This window comes from Melozone crissalis, unplaced genomic scaffold, assembly GCF_028551555.1.
Source record: "Melozone crissalis strain CALT ecotype California unplaced genomic scaffold, PUWL_Pcris_2 ptg000063l_1, whole genome shotgun sequence".
NCBI lineage: Eukaryota > Metazoa > Chordata > Aves > Passeriformes > Passerellidae > Melozone > Melozone crissalis.
Window position 1 is genome coordinate 8458252 of NW_026535841.1, and position 21931 is coordinate 8480182.

The 21931-nt window shown below is 41.4% G+C and overlaps 1 protein-coding gene across 3 annotated transcripts in view; it reads left to right on the forward strand.

Annotated features, from left to right (window-relative positions):
- Positions 1-5986: 5986 nt before the first annotated feature.
- The window catches only part of ZDHHC8 (zinc finger DHHC-type palmitoyltransferase 8), a 110281-nt gene continuing 94336 nt past the window's right edge, over positions 5987-21931 (forward strand). For all 3 annotated transcript variants that reach the window (XR_008483851.1, XR_008483852.1, XM_054288811.1), the window contains exon 1: positions 5987-6194. Coding sequence is in view for 1 of the 3 variants with exons in the window: in XM_054288811.1 (XP_054144786.1) it covers positions 6091-6194 (104 nt within the window). In the remaining 2 variants the exon portion in view is untranslated. The remainder of the gene's footprint in view (positions 6195-21931) is intronic.

The following is a 21931-nucleotide window of genomic DNA, read 5'->3' on the forward strand; positions in this document are numbered from 1 at the left end:
CTGCTCCATCTCAGTGCATTCCTTCACAGAGCTCAGTGAAAAACTTGAATGTTACAGGTAACCTTTCTTTAAAGAAAAGACTCCAAAGCAGAGTCAGAAAACTCAGCTTGACTCCTTAGTAATATTAAATTGCACCTATTTATGTGGAAATGGAGACAGTGGTGAAGATTACATTCCAAAAGCCCTGCTGGGTTTTGATCTGTACAAATTGCCATTGGCTTTCAGTGATGAGTCCTTAAAGAGTGGATGATTATTTAAACAACCTCAAACCTCTCCAGTTAACTTCCCAGTGCTGTCTTTATTTATGCTCTCCTGTTCCCAGGACACCCATCTGTCCTGGCTGCTCCAAGTTGTTTCTAGCAAGCTGTATTTTCTGAGGTATCCATGGCAATCCAGTGTTTTAATTTTGATTAGCCAAACTAATTTCCAAGTGTTTTTACATTGCTGAGGTCATGTGTAAACTTGCACTAGTTCAGTGAAGTGAGCTGTGTATAAAGGATTTTGTTTTATTTTATGATTGTTTATTCAGGGTCTACTTTAAAGGTTTTCCTAATTAAATTTAGCTAGAATTACTCTTCAAAATAGAAAGAAGAGGAATTACCAGTTTTTTACCAACCTTAACTAAATCTTTGACAATGTATCATTTTCAGAGTAAGGAGCTAAGGAAAACTTAACTGCAGCAGATCAGAATTATTTTGCTTGAGGAAGAAAAGCTTGAAGTAATGAGCTGTAGAGTGGATTCCACATGTAAGTGATTTCTCAGACTCTAGTTTGTGTTAAAACAAGGTGATTCTCAAGTAAGCAGCTTGTGCAAGTAAAAATAAGGGAATAAATACTGAGGTTGTGAAAACTGACAAGCACAGGAGCAAAAATCTTCCTAATATATAAGAGCTGAATAGTATCTACAGCTATGCATCAGATTTTGTGACCACTATATTTTTATGATATGCAGATTAAGGTACACAATGTCTTTGTCCACGTAAGTCACATTAGACACCAACCACTGACTTAAGACCTGTTCATGTTTTTAAGACTTGTCAAACTAGTTAGCTGTAGTCTAGTGAAAATGCAACCTACATCAGATCCATAAATCAATTACATTTGTAGAAATGCACTTTTTTTAGGTATTAATGGTGCAGGTAATGTTTGTGGGGTGTATTTCCTGTTACAGCAATATAAGTTTTAAGTACAAAGAAGGTACTAGCACAAATCTGGATTAGATGTTGCATACAGCAAATTTCTTTAATTTTGTGGAAGGTGTCTGACTACCACAAATATTTCATCAACTTTACAGTCTTAAACATGTTTCCAACTTTCAAACTGGGAAAGTCCAGCTCATTGTTTATCAGTCTTGACTGTACAAATTTACATCAGCTGATTCACTGTACTGTAGATATGAACTGTTCATCAAGATGTGTAATTTACTTACAACCTAAGAGAGAAGCTAACAGTGTCATGAGCTCTTGCCTATTCATGTGCTGGCTGGCCTCATTTCAAGTAGTTTAAATTTCATCATTTTCTAATGCTTTTTTTCCATAAAAGCAATTATGGCTATTGTAAGCATCAACAAAGATGGATTGGACATGAAAATAACTGAATATTTTGTATGCTTGGAGGATATTTCTCAAGACTATTCTAACAGGTATAATTAAAGTTACATTGCTTCATATAAATAGTGCTTATCAGTGCATATTGTTTGTTGGTTTATGAACACTGTTGGCTTGCAGAGTTTCAGCAGCATCATTTACAGTGATATTTCATTTAGAAGAGGAGAATTACACTTTACTAATGGTTTTAAAGAGGATGGTTAGTGAATCTTTAAAACTGCTTGGATGCCTACCTCATTTTGATGTAAGTAGTTTTTTGTGGGGATCATTTAGGAATCAATATGCAGAGGTACTAAAGTCTCATAGTAAATGCAACTTGACATGCCCCATCACTGCTGTTGGGAAATGCACCAGATCTGTTCTGAGTAAATGCCATCCCACAAAAAATATCTATTGGAATCATCTAGAAAATTTTGTCATAAATCTGTTAAGGTTACTGAGAAGTCATTATTAGGCAATAATTTCTTGATTTATCTGGTAAAAAATGAACAACTAAATTAAAGTTGTCATATTAAAGTTCCAATGGGTAACTTACTAGGTCTGGCTTGTACCCAGAACTGTCTGGCCCTTGCTTGGACTTTTGGCAGCACTGTGCAGCACAAGATGATGCAGGTTTCTCTGGTCTGAACACTAAATTTGAGGGGAAAACCAGCTTTTATTAAACAACGAATTTGTGATCCTTGAGGGTTCTCCAAATGACCCTGAGCAGTTTGCAGGTCATCAGTAAGTACTACGTGGGCTGGCAACAACATTTGTAGTTGTAGTAAGAAAATGCAGTGAGAAAAGTAGAATTATTTATTGTGGTCACTGTTAAATGGCAACAGCAAATTCAAGCTAGGAGCTAACTTGCAAGTGACCAGTAAAATATTCCAGGGATATTCAGTATTTTCAAGTGCGCAAAATAAAATAATTTTCTTAATCATGAAGCTAAGATTTCCAGCTAAAATTAGTGCTGTGACTTGATATGAAAATTGCATGGCTTTCAGGCTTGCTTGATTCTTGCTCTGTTGTAAGTTTCCTTTCATCTGAGAGGGGTACCCTGCCATGTGGCTCCAACACAGCTTCTGTGGTTGGCCCTTCCTCCTTTGGGGTAAAACCTCAGAGTAAAATCTTGCAAGAAGACATGCAATTACTAGCCATGCTCTGCCAGATTATTTTTAGATTGTTCTTTGTAGCTGTGTTTGTTCTTTGTCATTAAATCTTTCCCTAACTCATGCTGCCATTGCTGTTTACCTCAGTGCTGCCAAAATCTTCTGGCATGCCAGTAAGGTAGTGTGAATCCAGAAACTGCAGTCCTGGAAATAAAGGTGTTCCAGGAGAGCAATTCTGAGCCATGCCTGTTCTGCCTTAGTCAAGTCCTCCTCAGACATCCTTAGTGTTTGACAGGTAAAGTCATCTGACTGCTTTAAATACACTTGGCTTGTAATAACAGGATTGAGTGTTGCTCAGCAGTGCTTTGTGCTGCCTTGAAAACAGAGCGTTCTTGGGAACTGGAGTGGTAGTGGGAAGGAAATGAGGTGAGCTGTGGGAACTCTTGGACACAAAATTACAGAAAATTACTGCTTTGTGATAGGTAATCTACAATATGCACCAGAAGAAAGTAATCCCAAAGCCCAATTCAGCATAACCCTGTAGCCTTGTACCATGGAATGTCTCAGCCCCCTTTTGGAAATGCTGGGTCTGCATGACTGCACAGCACAGGTGTCATGATCCACAGGATGATTGTGCAGCCCCAACCCAGCTGGCATTGTGATCTTCAAGATCTGTTCAGATTGGAGATGCACCTCTTGTTGCTATGAAAGGTACAATTCTTTATGTCCTGATAACTCACAGTTATCTTTAGTCTCTCTAGAGAAGTGTTATGTGATTGGGATATTAAAAAAAGCCAAAGTTGCTTGCTGCTGAGAGCCTTTCAGAACAGGAATGGCTTGAAAGATTGGCCCAACAAATGGGGGCTGATACAGCAAGATTGGATCAGCATCACTGTGTCAGAGTGATAGAGGGAAAACCTTTCTGAGGAGTGAAATGAGCAGAAGTGCTGAATCCTCCCCACTTGCAAAGCTGTCTTTGAGAAGCAGACTTTCTAGAGAGGAAAGAGTCCTTAGGGGAAAATACAATTGAAAATAATGAGGTGCAGAGGAGGCATAGTCTCCTTAAGAATAACTCCACAATTCGCATGAGGGAATGTTACTGTCCCAGAAAGGCTGCTTCTTTAAAAAGAATGAAATTTAAATAAATCATCAGACTCCAGATATGTATCTTAAAATGAACTTGTGCCTATTGCTTCCCAGCTCGTGCTAGAAATTTGACAGGATGCTCTTGTGCCTCACCTAGAAAGGAAACTTGCAGGTCCATGCTAAAAATGCAGATATGACTGTCACTTGGGAGAGAACTTTTTTCTCTCTTTAGACCTAAGAAATGCATTTGAGTAAATCTCATGCTGTCCATTAGAGGACATTCACCCAACTTCATAAACAGTCCATAATGCTGCTTAGGATAACATTTTCTAGATTAATTCTTCAGAGTTCTGTTTGCAACTTAAATTCTTTACCCAGACTGTTGCTTGAGTGGGAAGGAGGAAGATGATGTAAGGGATGAAGTCTCTGATGTAAGGGATGAATTCTCTGCTTTTGTCAAGTAAGTGGTGCTAAACTAACTCGTGGCCCAGAGCCTTAGGTGTGCTCCTGAAATGGATCTTCCAGCCCAGTTTTGTGGAAAAGAGACCCAGGTGATTCCCTGGAGACCACTCAGCAATACACATCAGACCTGGTAAGTGGAGATGATGGGGAGATTTGCTTCCCAGCTGTGCCTTTGATCTGATTTAGCATGCTCATGTAGCTGCACCTGAAGCCTTTCAGCTTCGTATGCACAGCCTGCTTCTGCATAAAATTGTTGACCTTTTGATTAGTTACAGGGGGTTTGAGAATAATTAATTCCAATAAGCTGGCATGACAAGGAGTAGTGAAGCATAGGAAACATTAAGTTCCTCCCATGCAAAAATAACTTTAGGTAGATGTTTTCTTTCCTGTTCCTTAAAAAGCTAAGTCTGGAGATGATTTTAAGTTGCCTTCTGGCTTTAGTCCCTTTTGGATTTGACTTTTTTTTTCCTTTTTTGTTTTTTTAAGCAGGGCAGTTGTTAGCAAAAGCTGAGATTTCACATAGCCATATATCCTCAGGCTGGAACTTGCTGGCTTTGCTTTTTGTTAAAGCTGATGCTAAAAATTTTGGGGTTTGTTTGGCTTGTGGTTGTGGGGGTATTTTTTTGTAAACTGCAAAGTTGAGGACCCTTACAGATTTTTGGTCGGGTTTTACTTGTTCTGTTCTTAAGACTTCTAAGACTGTGGAACTAATCAAGTGTCTTAAAATGAGAAATTATTAATGTCCTTTCTGAACAGCACTGCAGTGTACTCCTTCTAGGGCAAGCTTACTTTTAACAACACTCAGCAGATGCTGCAAATGTGGCTTTTGTATTAGGCAGGGGTTACTTTATCTGCATGTTGGCAGCTGCAGAAAAGGGATTAGCTGAGAAAGAAAGCAGGAGGGAGTGAGCAGGATGTATGCAGCTCCTGGTCTTGATTTCTAAACTTCCAAGTGGCCTTGAACCCTTCTTCCCATCGGAGGGTTTCCTTGAGACCGGCGAGCTGCTGGGTGGTGCCCCCGAGTGTGAACAGAGGAGCCATTCTCACTGCTCTTGGGAAAGCTGATTCGGTGAACTTTCTGTTGTTACCTTAAATTACCTCTTCTGTCTGCCTCCTGATGCTAATGGATAGATTTAAAAGAGCAGAGTGTAGTGTAATTTCAGTTATGTTTGCACTCAGTTATGGATCTTGGAATCAGCTAAATTTGGCAGATTGCAGCAGTTCCCTTAATGCTGTGGCTCTGGGTGTAGCAGAATGAAAAGTAGGGTTTATTCCCTAACGAGCACGGCAGGATTCGCTCGCAGCTGGCCCTGTCGTGCAGGGCCCCGCTCGGCGCCGCTCCCTGCGCGGACCCCGCAGCGCTCCGCGGCTTCTGCGGCGGTGCCGCGTCCGCAGCCCCCTCTAGAGCCCCTGTTCAGGGAGCTGCTACAGCAGCTTCGGCGTCCCACACAGCGCCCTGCGGAGCTCACTGCATTGCCATTTTTCTTGGCGGGGGGGAGGGGGTTGTCTTGTAGAAAGAATAGAACTGGGCCCCCTCCGTCCGCAGCGGGTGCCCCGCTGCAGGCAGCCCCAGCAGCCGCGGCTCGGCCGCCCTTCGGCGGGGCTGTGCTGGCTGCGCGCCCCGCTCCCGTCTCCCCGCAGCGCTACCTTAAGGGGCTGGTTGACATCAGCCGAGTGGGCTGGGCGGTGTGGGTGGGATTTCCTGTGCTGGAGGTCAGCTGCTCCCGTCCCTCTCCCGTCCCTCCCAGCCGCCCGGGTCCCGCTCTCCCCGCGCCGGAGGGACCCGCATCCTCCCGGCTCCCTCCTCTCGGGTTGGATTTACATAGTGATGTGTAAACTACAGGATGCCCAGCAGCACTGGAAAGAGGTTTAAACCTACGAAATACATCCCGGTCTCCACAGCAGCTGCCTTATTAGTGGGTTCGACTACTTTATTTTTTGTTTTCACGTAAGTACCGCTCTGGCGGAGGGGGGGCCCGGGCTGGGGCCGCCCGGCCCGGCGGGGGGAGGCGGCTGGGCTTGACAGTCCTCCAGGCCCTGCCGCTGCTGGTCCTGCTCCCTCCTGCTGTCCCTGCCCGGCTTTGCTTTGCAGAGGCTCACGATCTCTCCCTATCATAAAATGTGCCTGATAGTCAGATCCACCATTTCATGGCACTAAAACCCCGTCAGCCTCCCGCAGCTGCCGGCTGTGTGCATCAGAGCTGCCCGAGCCCCGCAGCCCCTGTGCCCGTGTGGCAGAGCTGCTGTACGGGAGGGGAATGCAGCCCCAGCCGCCCCGCTGCCGGCAGGCGTGGATCCAGCCCGTGGCTCCGCTGGCCGAGTCTCTGTGCTCCAGGAGGGAGGGCTGGAGCTGGCCTCTCCGTCAATCTCTCGCGTGTCTCAGGGTTTATCCGGCACAGCCTTTTGAAGTGGAAGGAATCCTATTCTAAGCATTACCGATTTTACATATTTTTATGTAACTGTTCCTGAAAGCTTGAGGACCTAACGAACAAATTTACATTTGCTTGGAGGAAAGACGAGGAAACTTTTCCCCTCTCTGTTTCTTCTCTCATTCCCGTCTCCCTTAAATGCGGAATGGAGCTGTGGCTGCCGGCTTGCAGCTCTCCTGTAGTTATATTAATATGTGAGTGCTGTAGTGCTTCGGCTGTTTCCCTCTCCATCCCCTCGAGTTCTGTAGCTCGCTAACCCTTCCTGTGCGGGGGCAGCGGCACCCTCCCTGCAGAGGTGTCCGTGTTTCCAGAGATGCTACAAAACTGTGCTCTGAAAGGAGCTTTGACTAATCTGCCTTCGGGAAAGTGCAGACATGGCTATTGCATATTAAGATTTATTGTTTCACTTATTTTGGAACTCTGTTTTCCTTGTTTTGCCGTTGCTATTTTTTAACCGAGCTTAGTGAAGCTGTTGGAAGCAGAAGGCTCTATAAGAGTGGGAGTATGTGTCTGTGTCATTATCTTTTGTGGTTTGGCTGTGATATGATTCTCGATGTTTCAAAATGCTTGTCACTGGTATGGTAATCTCAATGTAGGATTTCAGAATAAAACGTAAATGTTGTTTTGTCTAACAGTTTCTTACATCGGAACAGATTTTGACACTGAGTTTTGCTCTTGATTTAATGTGCGTTGATTTCTTCCTTGCTTGTTTTCAGTGCATTTGATGTAGTTTGGTGCTCACAGGCAAACACAGGACAGAAGTTGGCTTTTGTGATGAACTTGGTTGACACTGGAGTGTTGAATATTAAATGGTAAAAAAAAAAAGGGGCCTTTATGCTAGCATTTATCTTTGTGGCTCCTTGAGGAATGGATGTATGCTAAGGTTGTTTTGGAAGCTGTATGTTTATTTTCATATGATACTTCCAGTGTAGAGCTGCAATAGTGATGTAAGACTTTCCTGGTAACACAGTTGTTGTTGAAACATCCTTTTGGCAGCAGGACATCAACTGAGATGTTCGTTTTACAATTTGTACAGAAGAAGCAATTGCCTCTAATCTATTACTGAATCTGAAACTTCACTCTGCTCCCTCTGTTATCAGTGAATAATTACATGCAAAATGAAGTATTTTAAGGATCTCTCCATATTGTAACTTGGCCTGTGTATCTTGAAGTGCTAGTAAATTTTTCGAGGATTGTCCCAGACATACGTTCTCTGCTGCTGCCAAGTCTTGTGTGTAATAAAAGTAACACATAATTGAGCAACTGTTGTCAGGCAGAGTCTGAAGTCCTGTCCATTCAAAAATACTCAGATGAATTTGAATGGGATTGGTGTTGTTTTTCATGCTGAGCAGTGTTAGTAAAATCTATCTTTGTTGTGAAATCAAAGCAAGCCACATGCATACGATTAATTTCTTTTGTGTGGCAGTGGGTTTTTTCCCCTTTCCCGAGCATTTCCATTTTTTATCTTTTTCCACAGGCAGTGTTTTATCTCCTGAAGATCTTTTTATTGTAATATGTTATTAAAGGCTGAGATAGACTTGAATTTTCAGGTGTGTTGATTTGTTCAGCTTGCTTGATGTTGGATAGATCTCTGATATGCAGCAGTTGAAACACTGGCCTGAAATTCTTTTAGCAGTGCTTTTAATACAATCCTTGCTTGTCATAGCACAAGAACTTAATCGAATGAAGATTTACATGTGTGTTTATTAATTACTTATTTGTTTCATTAAGCTCTAAGGCTGCTGTGTCTGTTAATGAAGTAACCTGTGTATAAATACATGAATCTGATGGTGGACGGGATTGCTATCAAATTTTGGGTGCAGATCACCTCAGTGGGATGTCAGGGAATAGAGCAACTTCAGCACAGTGGAATTGAAATAATAGAGGATAATATATGCGGAAAAACTTGATAATAACTATTTTTAAACCTCTTACTGAACAGAAAAAATAAGCTTTTTAGGGCACTGGAAACATTTCTGAGTAACACGTACGAAAACAGCCTCTGACTTGGCTTTTTCTCTAGACGCGTTTGTGGTCTCATGCCACACATTATGAGTGTCTTCTGCTGGATAAAAAGCTCTTTGAACTTGAAGGCCAGGGTTAGCTTTTTAGCAATGTGGTCTTTATTTTTAGCTTTTTTTCCAAACACCTTTGCTAAAAAGCAGCACATAAAGAGTGTTTGAAATACACAGTGTCTGCTATTAGTTCATCATGGTGCTGATCACTGATACTGTTATACTTTAGGAAAATTCCATTTTAGATTCTCCTTTGCTTTTTTTCCTCAGCTAAGCATTTAGGATTCCCTGTATCACTGCTATATTTCCTCTGGTTTTATGAGGGGGAACTAAACTATTTAGCTATACAGATTATTGCCTGGAAAAGCAACTAAATATTGGAGTTGTATTATTGCAGGCTTTTAGCACTCCATGTGTGTTCCTTCAGTAATAAATACAGTGTCTGAGTAGGTGGTCTAATTTGTCACAGTGGGAGAGTAAATAAGCATTAACTCTAAGCGTTATGAAGGAACTTATCAATAATGTTGTATAGAATGATTAAGTTAATTTACTTATATGAGCAAATCAAATGGTGTAATGAAGGAAGAACTAATTCTCCTTAACATAGGGCAGATCCAGTGATTCAGTTCCAGGAAACCTGAATTTATTTCTAATAAAATAATTTTTATTCATATTTGTCATAAGACATTTTGTTAGAAGTAGCAATTTAACCCATTTCAGTGAAGTCTGGGCTCTTATGCCTTGGACTACGAAGTGCTGTGATGTAAACCTAATTATCTTCATTCCAAGACCCTGAGTTTCAAGAACTTCCCACCTTATTTTAGGTTGTACAACTTCAGTGTTAGCAGAGAATGCAGCTTAATTATCAGCAAGCAGAATGTCACCTGTGAACAGTTGCAATCAGTGATCTAAAAGGACTGTTCCAACCTAAAGGATACTATAATTTTTCTGGAGCTAGTAATTCTCTTCACCTGCTTAAATTGGCTACTTTCTGTAGGTGTTGGTGTGAGAACTTCTGAGATAGTTCAGCAGCTGCAATGCCTGTGTCTGGAGATTACACAGCCAGCTGAAAGCATATGGTTTTAAGGGGAAACTGTGGCTCATTTTAGTAAGGAGAAAAATGCTCATCATTCTCTCACTGAATATTGTAGGCCTGAAGTTTCTCATAAAATGGCCATTTTCAGACTATTTTCTGTAGCATGCAGCCTCTTGAGCATCTTTGAAATACAGTGGAAACATGTAATTCATAACAAAGGTCTAGGTGCCACTACTTCTTTGATATAATGGTAGCAACACTGCTGTGTATTATTTCTTTAAATGGGATAATAAAATGGGTAATTTTCTGGGTGACGTGAAAGCACAAATAAGTTGAAAACTCATTCAGTCAGTACTGAAAGTACGAACACCTTTGTTCTTAAGAGTCATGATGGGAGATAATCATAGATACACACCACAGACATCTGCAGTTGGCACTCTGATGCAGTCTGTGGCACAGGGAGTCCAATACTAATAACCTTCAGGAAACAATTGAGCAGTGATAAATTGGTGGAGAAGAGCAACTCAAGTTGAAGTCACAGTAGGGATGGAAAGAAAACAGAGAACTAGGCTGAACCTGTGCTGTTCAGATGGCAGAAGGAGGAAGAATGGCTGGCAGACTGTGCTCCATAGCAGGGCTGCTGCTGCTGGATTTACCTTTACAGGGAAGAAAGCTTGGCTTTGTTGGTGAATATTTAAAGAAAAATTAGTGCTCCCCCTGCATTTGTATATCATGTTACTGCATTTCATGAGCTAGAAAGACTCAGCATTTCTGTAGTTAGACTTGTATGAATCCAGATGCACTTCTGATACATTCACCTCTTAAATCATAAGCACTACCCCCTTCCTGCAGTTATCTGCTCCTGCACTGGAACAGCCTTAAAATAAACAGGTAATAGCACTGTAAAGCTTAAAACTATCATAACCTTCCTGGATGGTAGTTAATGAAAATACAATGATGTGTGTACCTACAGTTCTTGAACTATCTGTTAGATCTTTTCCTCCCATGACTTGAATATATTCACAGAGGGAGGAACACAGTCTGCTGTTTTCACTTGGGTTTAAGTCACAAGCAAAGGCCAAGCTAATAGAAGATCATCTTTGCTTTAGTGAATTTGATTTGTATCCAATGTTTTCCTTGCCTAAAGTATTTGGTTCCAGATGTGCAGATGTTCACTTCTGCCAGTTGAGTGTTCAGATTTCAGTTAGATGAAATGATAAAATGTGATTTAAAATGTATATTGCAGATGTTATGGAGCTTCATCTGTAACACAGGTGTGTTTTATACCAACCTAGAGGAAATAGAACTGAATGCTGAGAAGTAGATGCACAATAAAGATAATAAAGACAAAATTGTACCTCAGATTGTTTTATCTTGGTATGCTGCTGGACAGCATGAATTCTGCCTTAGAGTGTGGTCTTACATCCTTCTTACAGTTTGGCTTCTGCCCAGCAACTTGCTGAAGGCTGCTTGAGGATTTGGGAGAGCTCTGGTGGCAGAGCTTGTGCTGTGTGATGCCAGAAGCTCCAGGTGTGCTGTGGTCTGTATGAGAGCACATGGAAACACTGCCACTCCACAAATCCACTTCCCCCAACCTAACCAGATGGTCATATCAGATATCCTTGGCATTCTGAAAACTTTGGAGCACAAAACTCCTCTACCTCGTCTGTTTCTAGCTAGGGGTCCATTTGATAGTGGTAATGCTAATTATGAAACAGAACAAATTCCCCCCTCCTTGAACGTTCTCTCCACACCATTCTTCACTACTTGGAATATTAATGTATTTCTGATTTTTCTTTTTTGCTTCCCATATGCCAAACAAAGAAATCACTGGAATTGGTAGGGAGCAGCTTCACTGATGGCCATGCAGGTGACACTGTACAGGGAAAAAAGAATGTGCAAAGAAGCGTGGATTGGTTTAATCAGGTGAATTTTAAAACTGACTTCACAGTCACATACTGATTTCAAGCAGTGCAGTTTGGCCTCCTGAGATACCTTAACATTTTCCATGTTAAATGCATTTTTAATGGCAGGTTTTTCCTGTCCACTCTACCTGCAATCCAAAAGAGGCAACGCTTGCCTGGTTGACCTGAGTCATCTCAGTTGTCATGTCTGTAATCTTCTGAAAAATATTTACTTTGGTTATGACAAAGAAATGTCCTTTTAAGCCATGGCAATTTCATCTTGCTATAAAATGTTTGGAAATAGAATCTAGACAGGCTTGTCATTCTAGATAAGAAGGGCAGTCTCAACAAGAAAATATATTTAACTGAAGAGTGAAAAGTTTTTGGTTTATTTTTTTTTAATATCATAAGAAGCCTCAGTTTTACTTCTTTTAGGTAGTTAATTTTATGATCTTTGCTTCCAAGGGCAGTGATCTTTGCTTCCAACAGCAAAGTTGGCAGTACAGGACCTTTCTGAAAGCTATTAAAATTCATTCATTTAGGAAAAAACTTGATATTTCTTATCAGTGAGGATATTTTATTCTTCCTGTAGTTTGAGAAAGTAAAAAGGAGAGAATCATGTTTGTTGCGGGCAGTAAATGGCTACACATGTTCAGCTGTGGATGCAGAGCTTTCTGCAGCCACTGCAGTGGCATTTCAGTGCTCACTGTAGATCCACTTTGAAAAAGGCAGGAGAGCTACTGGAATGGAAGTTATTGCTGTCCATGGGCTACAGCTGTAGTCAGTGTGTGATTTATGCCAGTAGCAACCTCCTTTCTATTGTTCCTAATAAGCAGAGATTAAGGTCATATGGAAATAGGAATGAGTGTGTCTCAGTTAGATCAGGGTGGTCCTCTCAGCCTTTGTACAAGAATATACAAGCAATTTTTCTTTTTTTTTTTTTTTTGGTCTAAAGTCCTTTTCAAGATGCTCATTTAAATACTGTCCTTGTTTGTCCAAGTATGCCACGTGTGTATGCTTTTATAAATAGAAAAAACCTTTACAGGATTGTTCAAGCTCAATTGGTTTGTTAGTAATGTCAACTACGAATGTTATTGCCACAACCACAAAACTTAAACTGAGAGATGAATACATGTGGTGACCTTGGAGATCTGATTTTTGAGATTCATTACCTGGGATAGTCACTAATTATACACATAAGATTATTGTGTAAACAACTTATTCTGCTACTACCTGCTTCTCAGCTGAAATCAGCTGTAGGGCCCTGTGGTGTGGGGATCTCTGGGGGACCTGTGAGAGATGACCTGGAACTGCATTTCTGTGCTCATGTAGTGCATAAGCTGCAAGGAAACATTTCAAGGCCATGAGCTTTGTTCAGTTTGCACTTTAAGATGTCTGAAACACAGCAGTAAAGTGGTGTAAGCCAATTTAGAGCATGAAGGAGATGCACACTGGAGTGGGAGAGAAGTATTGTAAAGCTACACGAGATACACTTGTGTAATCAGTGCAGAAGTGGAACACTGATTTACTGTCCTTTGGTTCAAGCCAGTAGATACAACACTTATTTCTCTGTAATCCAGGAGTAATGTTCAATTTGGCTGCTCTGTTACAGAGATACTATTAGTTGGTCATTTGTCACTGGGAGCAGCTAATGAAATTGAGAGGAAGAGGCATGGGGGTTGAGACAGAAATGCTGCAGTTTGTAATGGAAGTTCTGTATTGTTCTTTTGCAAAGAATACCATAGATTGGAAAAACTTACTCAGCCTTGATCTTATTTTACCATGGAGAGGCAATTGTAGGAATCCTTATTTGGTGATTTGAAAAATTAATTCCAGTGAGTACACCACAGTGTAGTGTCTACTACATAAATCTTCAGCCAGTAATCTGTATCCAGAAAGAGGATTTAATTAGTCACTGATTGGTTTTTGCAATTACTAATGCAATTTAGCTAGACTAGCTTCAAAGCTGTCCAAAGTGCCTAAAATTCTGTGCTCTAAACTATTGTGCAAACACGAGTGGGTACCTGATTCTTTGTTTTTCTCAGGATGGATATAATGGAATAAACTGTACAGTAACCCATATTTAGATATTGCAGTGTTACCATGGTTCTTTGTGCACGTGTAAACACAGAATTTGTGCACTTCAAATGTGAAATCCTTATGAAATACCTGTATTCTGCTGCTGTGTTTTGAGATCATCCAGCAACACAAGACAGGGGTGCCAGGTGCAAGAAAAATCTCTTTCGAATTTGAAATGTAAGCACCAAAGCAGCTGTTTCCAGTGTACGTGTGCACCATGAAATGACTACTCTCCAGAAAAGCTTGGTGCACTCTTAGACTAAAGTAATTGCAGAATATTCTTAAATTAACAAATTATTTTTAAGTTGGAGCCTAACAAAGCAAACTTGAGAGTGCTTAAATATATAAGGGCCTTCATAAATAAAGCCAGACAAAGTATTACTCTCCGAGGATTCTTAAAACTAAATTGGCATTTACATTAGCTCTTATTCATGTCTTCAGGGAAATAAAGTAATGTAATATCTATATCAACACAATTTAAGTACAGTTCTGGGAATAAGGAAAGCTTGGACATTTCTATAAACAATTATAATTTTAATTTAAACTTGGGTCAATCACAGAAATGCTTCAAAATGGAAAAATTAAGCTTAAAACTTTTCTGCTTACTCTGATCCCAGTCAGCAAGGAGAGGTAGGTATTTTCTTATGGAAAAACACTTCCTCTCCCCTTTTTCAGCCAGTTCAGTTTCAAAAGTTATTTAGGATTATTTTCATTGTGTATAACATCCCTTTCAGTTCTTCCTCATGAGTGAGATCTCATTTTGCATGTTTAGCTTTCTCTGAAGATTAATGTTTGCCCCAGCAATAAGACTCTCCAGATGTGTTATGATCTAATAATGCTGTGGTTAACCCTTGTCTGCTGTCAGCAGCTTGCTGAACCACCTCCTGTGTTTTGCCAAGCCCCAGCATTTGATGATGCAGTTTCCTGGCTCCAAGCAGCAGGAGCCATGAGTTGTGTAGGTGGGCAGCTCTCCCTCCTTGGGGTTTGTGTCTGGCACTGGGCTCAGGAGCCTCGAGACTTCCCTGTGGAGCCCCACTGTTAATTTGGCTCATCCTTCCACATTCCAAGGCACAATGATGGAGCAGGGTCTTGAGGGTGTCTTTATGGTCACCTTCATGTGCTCAGACCTGTGGCTTTGACCAGGAACTCTAGATCTCTGGGTTCTTGTCTAACTTCTCTGTTGTGTGGTGCATAAGTCTCACATCTTTATTTTCTCTTTGAAGCTGGCTTTGCACATAATGTATCTTGTGTAAATGGCTAATGAGTCTTCGTGGCAAAAACAGTAAGAGCATCAACAGGCACTAGTGGTTTTTTAATTACTAGGTTTTGAGAATTCTGTAGAAAGAGGTCTATAAAATGGCTGCTTTCTGATACACAGTACAAGTCAAACACAAGGAGATATGAAGCCTGTGAATCTGATAGTATGATTTCTAAACCAGGCATGGAAGTTGTAGCATCTGCAGCAACAAAGGAAATTAATATCTGCTACAGAAATTTCAGTACAAAGACAATGCAGGATTAAAATAACAGGACTTTCTGGTGCAGCCATTGAGTCAATGAGTCAATGTGATTTTTTTTTTTTTTTTTTTTTTTAGTTGTGAAGCAAAACTTCTAATCCATGTCTAGATAGTTTTTTATCAGAAATAAAATGCCAGGACCAACTCAGCTCCTCCTGGCAGAGCTCTTCTGAGAATGTTCCCTCATCTTGCATAATCCATTAATTTTGAAATCATAGCCAGTCTGTATGACCAGTGCTCTCAGGAATCTGGTGGACATTGGAGGAGGACAGGCAGATACAGGTTTTTATAATATTGCAAGGGTTGATTAATTAAAATTAAATGGTTCTGGTTGTGTCATCTTTGTGTATTTTTAGAATAAGGCATTTGGCAAATAGATTGCAATGATAATAGGATACAAGGTCTTACATGTGGCATTGGAATTTGGCCTGCTGATGATAATAAACAGGTTGGAAAAAATCTGCTTTCCTTCTCTGCTGCAGTTGAGAAGACTTTGCTGGGGCAAAGCTGTGCTACTCCTCAGGAAGTCTCCATCCCTGCTGGTCTCTAGTAGTGCAACTTTTGGATAAGGTCAGCAGTGCTATGATCCCTGTTCACTTCTTAAACTGAGGCAGAGAGGCACTGTGCCACTGGAGTGCTGGTGCTTAGCAAGCTTTGCACAGATGTGCCAACTCCAGGCTGAAGCCCTGTCAGCCCAGGACTGAATGGAGATCATTCTCTCTGAGAGGGCTTCTAAAGATTTGCTTAATTCTACAGTTTCTACTCCATCTAATGTCATTTTGGGCCATCCATCATGCATGTTTTGTTTCTTGAACACTGCATGAATGTATGAATAGAGAAATACAGTACTAAAGCTTTGTTGTCTCTCTTTAAAAGTTTAATAGTAACATTGTAGTCTTTAAATTTTTATTTGCATGTGATTCCACAATGACTAGTTACTTTTACAAGTAATTTTTCTTGCATTGTATTACAATGACTAGTGGGATGGAGCTAAACATGATATCTATGGTTTGAGAACTGAAAAATTAATGATTTCTCCTCTAGCCTGTTGTGTTTGATTTATAATTCATATCTGATAAGAGACATTCTCTTCTGAGCCAGCTATCATCTCTCCATTTACATCTAGGTAGGGTATTTTTTAATTCTTTCTGTGGTAGGTGCTGGGGGTTTGTGAATTTTGAGCCCTAGAGTGCTCCTGAAGAAGGTTTCCAGACACACATTTCTCCACCTCTCATTTCCCACGAGACTCTTTATCCTCTGTAGGATCTGGCCCCGGGGCTTGTGTTGACCCCAGACGTCACAGCTGCTGTCACAGCCCACTGCCATGACCTGTGACTTTTAGCATAACCCAAGTACATGGTTTATCTTTCAGGGGCACTTGACAGCAGAAGGAAATGGAGAACTCTGGGGGTTTTAAGTGTCCTGAGTGGCTGCTTCCAGCCTCTCCACCTCTCAGGGAGAGGCATGGCTGAGGACTGAGCTATGAGCCCTTTACAGAACACTTCTCTCACTTCCTGTGTTTGGTCTTTTCCATCACTCTGGGTCTTTCTGGGCTTATCTGGCTGCATCTTGTCTGTCTCTTTGTCTCTTGTACTGTTGTGTTTGTTTGTTTGGGGTTTTTTTTGGGTTTTTTTTTTTTTTTTTTTTTTTGCTGTTCTCTGTCTCTCTTGACAGGTGGTCTCCAGTTCAGTCTGTTCAGGTGGGTAAGGCCCTTTTGCCCAATACACACACAAAGGGTGATCCTCTGCTTGTTTACCCTCTGAAATGCCAGAGTAGAGGCCTTACAAGATGCAGTTCAAAATCCTATCCCATCTGTCGAGCTGGGGTGGCTTTTAGGGGTTGATGAAACAACTCTTCTGTATTGAAACTGTAAGTGCTCTCAGTGGGCCACTGTCTTTACTGTGACTCACACATATTTGGCATCCTCTCCTAAAGAAGCTGACCAGTATTTCTATCTCCTTCCCCACTAAGAAGTTCTGTATTCTTTGTGAATCTATTTGCTCCAGAACAGTAAGCTGAGTCGCTGGCTGGTGGAAAGGGAAAGAAATGTGTAGCAATTTGCCAGTTACATTGTCCTCTTCTGAACACAAGAGAGCCCTGTTTAGTGGAGTGAGGCACTGATCCTGCATTTTTGTAATTAATATGTTTCGTGCTCTTGTTTGTGTCTTTGAGAGTGATATTATTTATTTTTGTTGCTTCAACTGTTTTGGAAATGAGAAAAAGCGATTTTGAGTGTAATATCGACTTGGCATCATTAAAAAAGTGCCTCTTCTTGCCAGTTTTTTTTTCTTGGTTCCCCTAGAAATACATTTCTTTTGGGCTGTTTCTGCCATTGTGTATGTTGTGATAAGTCTCCAAAGCAGCACACTGTGCATGTGTGCTGGATGGATGCTTGCATGTCTGATGAGGGATTGATTCCCCTGGGCATGTGAGTCCTGCCAACTCCTCAGTTAGAAAACTTGAGGTTTTAATATACATTCTGTCTTTTAGTCCCAGTTTGGCCTCTTCTTTTGGAAGGCATTTCTTTTCCTTTTTATTAAAAAAAGCTTACAGTTATATTGAGCTAGTTAATTAAACAGCCTGCATCTAATTTAGATCTCTCCTCTTAGTTTCCTTCTCACTTTTTCTTAACTGTGCCTACTTAAATAACCTGATGAAGCTGTGTAAGAATTACTGAGATGGGTTGAAGCCCATCTAAAGCTAGAACCTGAATCTGATCTCCCATTAAAATCTCACTGCAAAGTGATTACTCCAAGATATTCAAGGTACTGCATGCTTGGTTTAGATCCTTTGGAGGGCTCTTGGCTGATTGTGTTCCTTCAGCAGCCTTTAACATGCATATATCCTAGGCCTTACCCTTCTGAAAGATGTCTGTCTGTGGCCCAAGAACAAGATCCTGTTCTGTAGCTCTGAAGGGATGAGCTTTTCAACAGGAGAAAAGAATAACATTTGTCAGCTTCCTCTTGGAAGCATCTGAATCGTTTTGGTTGAAGCTGTAATTGGGACAAATGTTTTGCTTCAAGGGCAGAGGTAGCAGAAAGGTTGCAGCCTAACAGTTAATTTGGCAAAGTGATTCAGGATGGAAAATATGCAATATTGCTTTATACCTGTGCTTTCTCAGTCCCATCAACAGATATTGAAACACATCCCATCAGCTTTTCCAGTGGCTGCTAGTCTTCAGATGCTTCTCTTCACTCCTTGGTTTTCAAGTTGGTCTTCCTAAATTTCAGGAAATACTGAGCTTTCCCTTTGAAAGTCAGTCCTCTTAAATGTGCTTTTTCCATAGGGTGACAGTCTTAAAAATGTATTGTTTACTCTTTTTGTTCTGAGTTCAGAAAACAGTGATTTTAAGCTAAATTATCTCTTTTAGAAGACAATTCAAACAATTTGCAGTCTGCACACATTTAAGTGGTAGGGGGCAGGATGGAAAGACAAGAGAATATAAAATAGTGCTATTATGAGTTATTGTGCAGTAGGCAAGGATTTCTTCCATTCTCTCCCCCTCCTCCCCATCTTATGTATCTAAGGAAGAAGTTGCAGGGTGAGCAGGGATATTCTGATTTCCATGGCAGTAACACAGAAGGAATTTTCTGTTTTCTCCAAGAGTACACAAACACTTCACTATCACTTTCCTGACATTAGCTGTGATATTTTGAAGGCTATTGGAGAGAAAGTACATCAAGGGAGGCTTAGACTGCTGATTCTTACTCTGTATTTGCCGAGCCTTGACTGGGTCCATGTGCAGAAAGCAGAAACCTGTCAAAAGTCAGTGCATCTACACTGAATTTCCAAATTACTGTTAGTATTCTACATGCAGATTAGCTTTCGTTTTGTGCTTATTTATCTGTATCTTGGAAATAGCCCTCTAAAAATAATAGCAATCGATGAATACAGGATGAGTGCTGTGCTAGGCACACTTAAAATGCTCTCATGTATATCAAATCTAAAGTTCTTTATTTCAAACTAAAGAAAATAGAAGGGAAAGAAGTCAGAACCCCTAAGGGGAAAGTACTGCCTGTTCAGGTCTCTTGTCATGGCCCATTTGATTTATAAATATAAAAAAATGTTTGTCTTCTTGAGCTGTGACTGGTCCAGTGTTCTTTGTTGCTCTCCCACAACATAACAATCATCCAAAAATCTTGTTTCCATGTGAATACTGTGGGGCTTTAGGTGCATTATGGTATAAATGCTTATCTGGATATAAACTGTCAATCTCCATATTTGGGTGAGCCTTAAAGGAAGGTTCAGGCACAATAAAATAGACTTGTTTAGTGACAGTTCAGCATCACTTCACTTGCCATGTATGATCACCCTATCAAGAACTGCATCCTGCTGCGATGACAGTTTGCTGGAAACTCTCCACAGATTCATTGGAAGTTGGCTGAGCCCCAGCTCCACAAATTACTGGTCAGAAGAGACTGTTTTTAGGGCACAAATCTATCCAATTTGTAGTGTTGATTTGATTCTTTTTTTAATTAACACTTTAAAAGTGTGTCAGCCGAGTGCCAAAAAGACAAGAAATGATCAGCTAAAAAACATTTTCTTGCAGCATATGATGCTGTTCCATATTATCATGGAAACATGGCACTTAGATACAGCAATATTTTATTTCCTGTTACTTTTGTTCATTTTTGGGTCAGCAGTAATTTTAAATAAACAGTCTTCAAAACAAATGCTGGGGTTTTGCCCTTTTTCCTTTTTACTTCTCGCTTCTTTTCTCCTTCCCCTGTATTCTCATTAAGGCCAGTATCTTATTGAATGTAAAGCTAAAAAGTTGAATTTTCCCCATTTAATTTTTTTTTATTTGTAAGACTACTTTCTGTCTGGTGTTTCTGGCTCGATGAGGTGATTGCAGGAATTACATAAGGAGTACACTAGTCTGCAGTCCTTTGGAGATCCTGCAAGTACAGTCAGGATTAATAAAATCTGCCGGGCTGTTTTTTGATGAAATCATCTTTCTCCTTTTTATTTTTTTCTTCAAAGCATTTTTTTTTTAAGCTGTTGTTTCCTCAGTGCTCTGTGTGAGACCTGTCACTCCTCCATCCATTCCTTCAGTCCTGGATTGTGAGATCCAAGCATGAAAGATCAGAGCTGGTGTTGACAGCAGTTTAAATACACCCTTGCTTATGTTTCCTCTAGAATCGCTGGTTTATAGCTACAGATGCTGGAAATACTCTGTGCAGGGAGTCTGCAGGTGCTGGAGCCATGGCTACCAGCAGAGTTAGTGCTGTGTAAGGGTTTCATGCTGCCCGCAGCCCAGCGTGGAGCCCCCTGGGCCGGTTCCCATTCCAAGCTCTCCCTCTGCCCTGCCCTTCCCGGATGGCCTTGGCTGGCTGCGTGCCCACCCTGCCACTCTCCCCCTCACAGGATGGAGAAAATGGGATGAAAAACCTCCTGGGCTGCGATAAAGACAGGGATGTCACTTACTAGTTGCCATCAGAGACAAAAGAAACTCAACTCAGGGAAAATTAATTTAATAATTATTAAATTACATTTGGACGATACATTTGCACCTTCCCCCCCACCCTTTTTTTTGCAAGCTCAGCTTCATTCCTCTATTCCCAACTCCTTTATCTGTTCCAGCCCCTGAGCAAGGCCGAAGGGAGGGGGAGTGAGGGCTGTGGTCAGTCCATTTCAGCCCCGCTCTTGCTCCAGTGTGGGCTCTCCATGGCTGCGGTTCCCTCAGGAAATACCCCCGGCATCAGCACAGCCTCTGCCACAGGCTGCAGTGTGGATTTGCTCTGTGCTGGCTGCCAGGGAATCCAGCACAGCCACTCCCAGGGACGTTCCTCACACTTTTCCCCTCACTCCAGGGACATTCCTCACACTTTTCCCCACACTCTGTGCGGATTTTGCCCTTTCCCGAGATGCCGCGGCCTGGCTGAGGCCTCCCCTCACAGAGCCGCAGCCGCCCTCAGCGTCTGGGAACAGGCACCCAAACCCCAAAGAGTAAACATTTCTACGTAGATGTTCCAGCAGTTCTACATTTAAATGAGTCTTTGCATACAGGAGAAGGAGACTGTTACCAAAAAATACGAATTTGACCTTCATCATCCCTACCTGCACCTCAAGGTCAGTCAAACAAGTTGGGAGGAAAATGGATTTGCCCGTGTTTTCTGCCTGCGAATGACTTGTTTTTCAGTAGCGCTTAACAATCTATCTTCAGGAAAATTGCTGAATGTCAAAGTGCAGCAATGGCTCACTCTGATTTATGAAATTCCTCAGAATTTCCATTGTGATTCTGTGAGTCACATTTAATTTGGCTTCTTTAGCTCAAGGATTCTCCATTTGCGTGTTCTACTATAGTTTCTCTGTCATGGTCTGGGGGTTGTTGGAGGCCAAGCACAGGACACAAAGCCCATCAGTTCTTGTGTTCTACAAGCTGCTGGTGAAGAGGGTTCACTGCTGGGAGGCTGTGGCTGAAAATGTCCCCACACCAGGGGCTGGCAACAGGTAATTAATTGTGTAGCCTCACAAGCCAACTGCATTGCTGCTGAAAAGCCTTGTCCCTCCTGCTAATCCCAGAGGAAACTTGATGGGGTTAGTTTTAACCCCTCTTAAATACTGGGGTTTGGTTATAGGGCTGAGATTTTTAGGGGAAACTTTCCAGAAAATAGCTGCCTCTTCTCTGGGGACTAAAAAAGGTTTAAAGATGTGGAAACTGCCCACACTAATAGCCATATAGTAGAAGGACAAAATGTGAAA